Source organism: Limulus polyphemus, unplaced genomic scaffold (genome assembly GCF_000517525.1).
Source record: "Limulus polyphemus unplaced genomic scaffold, Limulus_polyphemus-2.1.2 Scaffold1663, whole genome shotgun sequence".
Lineage (NCBI taxonomy): Eukaryota > Metazoa > Arthropoda > Merostomata > Xiphosura > Limulidae > Limulus > Limulus polyphemus.
Genome location: NW_013667273.1, coordinates 163,337 through 170,574, shown reverse-complemented (window position 1 = coordinate 170,574; position 7,238 = coordinate 163,337). Strand labels below are relative to the sequence as shown.

Here is a 7,238-nt window from a genome sequence, read left to right as displayed (position 1 = left end):
AATAAATAAATTTGGTGTAACGAGTAGTTTTACTTGAAACTCCAACAATCAAGCCCACCTGGGCGCTACTCTTTACATTTGTAAGGATGGTAACAAAATAATTTCATATTTTAAAGTAATAATAACAGTTGAGGATTTCCAACTCGTATTCTTTATATTTACATTTAGTTTTGCAAGTGAAATATTTGACAAGTTATATGACACAGGTCAGACCCCAAGATTCAGGCATAACCATCCTATATTTTGAGCTGCTGGTCAGAGAGATAGAGAAAAAGGGCAAGAAGTCAGTAACACCTGTAACCTAAACTTTCATTCTTAGCTGAAAGTGCAGAGCATCTGTTATGGCTTAATCCTGAGACCATTTGATCCTCAACCTCACAGACTGATCATGAGGTCACACCAGATCCACCATCTAGTATTCAATAATATACTTCAATACATTTGGATAGACTTGCAATAAGAGTGGGAAAACAAAAAAAAAACATAAGAACAAATCAGACAGTGATAAGTCAATAAAATAATTTATTACTTTCTAGAGTTGGTCCACACAGGATACAGTACACAATACTTAGACAATACTGGCTACTATAAGAAGAAGCAAATTGAAAAAACACTTCTTACTAACTATGAAATAACATTATATGATGGCGTTGGTTCAGCACGACTTTTTAATTGAGTATCTAAACATATTTTATTTGCCTTTCTAATTTAAAGTTTTCATTTAGTAAGTGATATATTACTGATGAGTTTTCTGAAAGTCCATGCTAAAATTATTTCAGTCTGTTCATGAGTTCACATTGTAGATCATGCTGAGGTAATGTGTTGTATAGCCATTACATTTCAGCTGACATTTTACCTGTAATGGTTGAGATAATAATGGATGTGGCCCTAAAAGGTGTTTTATTTTAATAACTTAGGCTTAGCTATGAATCCTCATTTTTGGAATTCTTTTTTAAAGAAAAAAAGTATGATGTAAAAAAAAACATAACATGTTTGGGTAATAAATAAAGAAATAAATCCATACTTCAAGTATTAAATTATTTACTCAACAGCCTTTCTCAAAAATATGATTATGAATGTGACATCAGAAAATCAGACTCGGTGCCTTATTTCATTTGTTTTAAAAAAGTCCATGTCCATGCTTAAGATTATAAAACCAATGATGACAATACAAACAATTTCAAACTGTAAAAAGAGACTACTTATTACTTGCATATCTAACCTGTTATAACAGCAAAAAGTTTATTAGAAATTACACAACACTGAACATATTCAGAGCCACAAGTACAATATCACCCCATAAAATTGCATAAAGACATACATTTAGAAACACCAACCAAAGAATACTTTTATTTTGGGAGGGGAGTGTTCTGACATGCCATGGCAACCTTTCTTTATGAAACTGTGGATTCATGCTCAACAAATAAACAATTCTAGCATGAACAACAGAAAATATGCATGTAAGTAGTTTTAAAGATATAAAAATTATAATGACAAAGTGCAAATCATTTAAAAGACTTTTGACAACTATATATCAAACCACTAAACAAAATATATTCATTCCTGTGGCATAAAATCAAACAAATAATTTAAAAAAGCACATTCTTACAGTACATGAGCCTTCAAAAACAGCAAGGAAAAGTTACTGACTGAAAAACACCTCTGGTAGCAAATACCTCATTTAGTGATTTGTGTGTAAAAAAATATGGCACTCAAGTGGAGTGGAAGTAAAAAGGTAAACAAGATTAAAAAACTAAGAAACTAATATATATATTAACAAATCCATGTATAGGCAAAATCTTGGACAAAACATATATGTAGGTAGCCAAAATAACAAATTATCTAAACATGAAATTGTTTCCTTTTTAAGCTGCAATTTTTCAGTGTTTGTGATTCAAAGAACTTCAGAAGTGGTGGTCCTTTTCTATATGAAATCGAGTTGACCAAACTTATTGTTTACTTATATTTGTTTTAAAAGCTAAATATCAATCTACCATTTCCAAATTCTGACCATTATGTTCTTATCTTTATGCAGCATGTATTCAAAGCTTGGATCTGCTTTACACATGCAACAGGTCTGACAGCCAAACACTTTCTACCTAAGGCACTTACATCAAGCTAAACAGGAAGTGTCGAGAAGCTCTGTCAAAATGCAAGGGAAAGTAAATCCAGCAAATGTAATAAAAAGGCTTAACATCATTCAGATGGAAGTTATACATAAAGTGAGGTAAACTTGGCTGGAAGTTGTCCTGACAGTCGACATGACCGACAGCAGTACTTGCCGTAATAAGGGTTTGTACAGTACTTAGCCTGAACTATTATTTCACAGCTGGAAAACTGGGGATCATCAGTACATTCTGGTGGTACATAGACATCTGTAATGAAAGTCAAACCAAAGTATGATTCTCTGCATCACTCACATCTATAGTCTTTCAAACACAAAATGCTCAGATACACATATACCTCTTCTGATTTTCCTAACATATTCACAGGTATATGAAAACACATGGTTGTGATTAACAAAAATCAGTCATTATAATTAAAAAAGATAGTTTCTTTAATTCATCCCAAATTTTGGCCTTTTAGCAGTACAACTGTTATCAAATTCCTTTAATAATAAATCAGCTGTAATTATTTATATTCTTACTGTGCCAATAACTCACTATTCAAACTTTCCTTGAAATATGAGAAAAGCTTTGTATTTTCTTCAGAATTATTACATTCCTTAGTTCTGTTTGGTTGAAAAAAAGAACATTAATTGAAATCTTTATCAAAAGCTACTTTTTAATCATTAAAATAATCCATAAGTTTCTTCTATTTTGGCAGTCAAGTTACTTCTCAATCGAGTAACTACAATCTCTCAAAACTATAAATATGTTTGGAGAGGCAAACTACAAAAATTCCACTGACAGTTATATTATTAAGTATGCAGGAATTTATTATATTTCGGGCATTTGACAGCTCTCTAAAAGTAATGATCACTTGTACTTGGTTTAATTGAAAAGTGCAAAAGTTTTTAATGATAAAAACAAAATTAACTTCAATAACAATTGAGAAGTGGATTGGATGTATGCCTTATTGTTATAGAATGAAACTTCATGCTAAAAAATATAACACATTATGAGTAACGAAAACAGTGACATTCTTAAATAATTTAAAATCACAAAGGAACTTACAGCACAATGTCTTATTTTCTTAGTTAACATACCATGTAGAGAATATTTCCTTTTAGTTTTCTAACACATTCAAAACCATTAAAGAATGAAAAAAAATGTTTATTAGTAAATAACAGATTACTTGAAGATTAATACCTTCAATGATGACAGAGATAGAATCGGAAGTTTCACTGTATTTGGTGGTTGCGATACAACTGTATGTTCCACTGTCACTATGTTGAGCACTTGAAATAAGCAAGGAGTAGTTGCTGAGAATCTGTAACTGATGGTTACTCTGTATTGGAGTATTGTCGCTACCAAAGGTCCACCTGACAGAAGCATCTTCTGCACCTATAATTTTGCAGTCTAATTGAAGAAGAGAACCTGTTTTATATTCTCTTGAAGCAATACTTACCGTAACATTGACACTTTCTGAAAAAAAAAAAGAAATGAAGTCAATTTAATTTCAAAAAATCATAACTTTTTAACTCTTTCAAACTTTATAAAGGCTTATTGCAACCTTAGCATACTCAAAAACATAAAATTAAAGAACGAAATTACATAAAATAGTTGTATTAAAACCATCTTGAAGGTTGCAAAAGGTTTTCAACAAATAGTTAAGAAACATAAAACCAAAAATCAGCCAAAATATTTTTTTTTCTTCAACAATTATATTGCCAACTATATGAATAAGCATCTCTTATAAATCCTACTGGTACAAATAGAAAAAAAAAGACAATCACTTCAGATGTTTAAAGTATTCAATTCTGATCTTCATTTAGTTCATTGAGAATTTTTATACTGTTCTGTTAAACCATCTTAAAAATATTGATCAAGTGAGTGAATTCTGTATTCTACACAACATTCACCTCATCTGATACAATGTGTGAAAATGAACACTATTCTGTTTTAAAATGTGCAACCATTTGTTGAACCTTACACATAAAAAAGATTTACTTTTGTCCCAGATACACTAAATGTAGTCATCAAAATAACAAAGTATTGCACAGGGAATATATGTGTACCTCCATATTTCTTAAAGTGCAATAAAGTCCTATGTGTCTGTCTAATTAGGAGTTACAAAAGAAGGATTTTGTCCTAAGTGCAACTTGAATCATTTAAGATCTATCAACAACTGAACTAAGAATTTATTTTCAAACAGAAAATGTAGCAGTGGGAGTTTTTCTGTAAATGTACAAATTGAAGATAGGCAGGTCTCAAACTTGTCCATTCCCAATTTTCAGTTCTTGAGAAAAATTACAATTTCCCAGAATTATATGCCTATCTTCAAAGTTTTATAGTTATCTAAGAAATTAGACTTGACAATAATTATATGGTCAGAAAATGTTGCCTGATTTCTGACTGCTATGGCTTGAACTCAATTTTCAAAGCTTCAGACTTAAACTTAGGAAAAAATAAAAGGAATGAAACAAAAAATAGATTAATACAAACATACTATCCTGGTTTGGCACAGAACCAAGTACATTACAGAATTGTTTCACAATCTTTTTTAATTTAACAATAAACTATATATTACTCTTTTTTACCAAATTAATCATTTCAAATTATTGTTCATTTAATTTTGCAAATTATATTTTAACAAGCTGAATGCACAAGGAAGTAATATTAACCTGTTAAGATTCTGTTACTGATAAAAAAATGAAATATTCTCTTATCCCATTTTTACACTCCTGTAAGTAGGATTGAAGCCAAAACCTTTTGCAATTCTTTTCATTAATGAAAATTTCTATTATTCTCACTTTTGTATAAAGGAATTTACAATATGAGTAAATCTTAATTTGATTAATAACTCAATCTGCCATGATTCCAAAGTATTCATAACAATTACAATTTTTCATTAAAATTTGACTAAATGTTTGCTCTTTCAAGTACTTAAGTTGTATGTGAAATCCTCTAACAAATAAAATGATTATCAAGACAAAATAAAATTTGTGTAAAATGATGTTTTAATTGAAAGAATACCAGAAAGTCCTCTAAGCTATAAAGACCAATTACTATTAATATTAAAAACTGTACATTGAAGACTGGAATTACGAGGAAATGTCATCCGCTTGTACTAAGATGCTAGTACAGTCTTCTTTCCTTGTATCCCATGGTACATTTCACTTCTCTGTAACATGCAACTGTTACCATGTGAATAAAGATCTAAATCTCAACAATATTTGATACTCTGTCCTCCTATACAAATTATATAACATGTTGTTGTCTTCATGCAAGAACTTCCATCATTTACAGTCAAAGATTCCTATGTGAAATGTTACGATTTATTTTAATTTATACTATTCATTCCTGGATCAATGATTTGTGAATTTTTATGAGTTATTTTAATTTATACCACTTTTTTCCTGCACCACTGTATCTTGTAAACCTTATGTTTATTTTATTTCGTACTCATTTTTTTTAACTTTTGTGTTTATCATAATATCAACTCAACACTTATCAAAATGTATTTTATTCAATGTCATTGAACAAACACGGTGAGTTGGTTCAATGAGTTTAGTAAAGTATTTTATATTTATTATGTATGTTATGTATATTACATATACATGGTTTCATGCTTTGAATTCATAGTTGGATGATTGCAAGTTCAAAGCTGGCCAGCATCATGTTTGTTGAGTCTTTGAACAAAACAATCCCACTTCTTCTCATCTACCCAGCTGTTAGCTGTGGGTTAACTTGTAATGGATGGTCATCCCATCCAGGAGGAAATGTGTCACCAATCTCATACCTTTGTGGCACTTGAAACTGAAGTTCAAAAGCAACAACCCTTTGTGCCTTGCAAATAGTGTTGTTGCATGGCTTTAACTAACTAATTAATCTGAAAAGGATTTCAGATTGAGGTTTATTAATTTTCACTGACAACTGATGCCTAAACTTAAAAACCCATTTAAATATGCTTTACCCTCCATGATGTAAAATGTGAAAAAATAATACTTTATTTCTGTCATTATATTTGAAAGTTTACATGTTTATGTAAAGTAGCTGAGCAAACCTTATCATGAGCTTTATATTGAAGCATATTTGCATGTCATCTGACCAATGTAATTATACTTTTTAAAAATATAAATACAAAAATCTGCTTTTATGATGTTGTATAATTATTATATTGTCATGTGACGCAGGTAAAAAGATGTAAAAAGATCAGGGAACATCACGAATAATCCAGTATTTACTAGGCGCCCTATATTCTTGTATATAAGTGTGCCAGACAATTAATCGAGATAGAATTGCAGATAGGCAGAGATAGAAACGGACAATTGAGTCAAGCGCGGTAGTAAGTAAAGTGCATGAATCGTTCATTCAGAATTATAGCGTGTGTTTAAGTGACTGTGGAAATTAAGTGTACTGCAAAGTTGTATTGAGAAAGAATAAACTAGTTTTATTTAAGAAAGGACTTGTATCGCTGAAGTTTTTCTGGGAAAGAATTTCTGCGGAAAATTAAGAAACGAACAGATACGTAACAATATGAATTAGAATTATCTGTCTGACTAAAGGTAGGTGGGTGGTAAAGTATGGTCACAAGTAAGTAACTACATAAACAATTGATAAAACTCAGTGTCAAAAATCTTCAAAATTACCTCAGTAATCATACCAAAACTCTGAGTCTACATATAACTACTTCAGATTTATATTCATGGAAAACTATATTTCAATCTACTAAGAAAAAAGTGAATGTAACTTGCTGTAAGTGAAGAAATAAAACAGTGAAATTCTCTCTCTCTCTCACTAACCTTGAACAATCAGATTGATTGAATGAAACAAATGACCATCCTGTTCAATTGGTGATTTACATTTATACAACCCTGTATCTTCAATTTTCGCAGAGTTGATTTGGAGAGATCCATTTGAAAGAAGTTGTAATCTCTCTGTTATAAAATCTACTGGTAGGTTGTCCTTTGTCCACTGCACAACAGAAGTCACTACACTTTGGTCCAAGCAACTTAGGACAACTGGAAATCCTGATTTCACGATTTCTTCTCGAGGTGGTGGTTCTGTTGTGGTTGGAATAGCTGTTGCTGAGATAAAAAAGTATTTTATGATTTGTTTGTTTGTTTGTTTTTA

The 7,238-nt window shown here is 30.6% G+C and overlaps 1 protein-coding gene across 2 annotated transcripts in view; it reads right to left on the bottom strand.

Annotated features, from left to right (window-relative positions):
* Nucleotides 1-505: 505 nt before the first annotated feature.
* The window catches only part of LOC106464477 (papilin-like), a 159,676-nt gene continuing 152,943 nt past the window's right edge, over nt 506-7,238 (bottom strand). For both annotated transcript variants that reach the window (XM_022392199.1, XM_022392200.1), the window contains exons 35-37: nt 6,908-7,192; nt 3,312-3,587; nt 506-2,375 (exon numbers count right to left, since the gene is read on the bottom strand). In XM_022392199.1, coding sequence (XP_022247907.1) covers nt 2,212-2,375; nt 3,312-3,587; nt 6,908-7,192 — 725 coding nt within the window. In that variant the 3' untranslated portion in view covers nt 506-2,211. The remainder of the gene's footprint in view (nt 2,376-3,311; nt 3,588-6,907; nt 7,193-7,238) is intronic.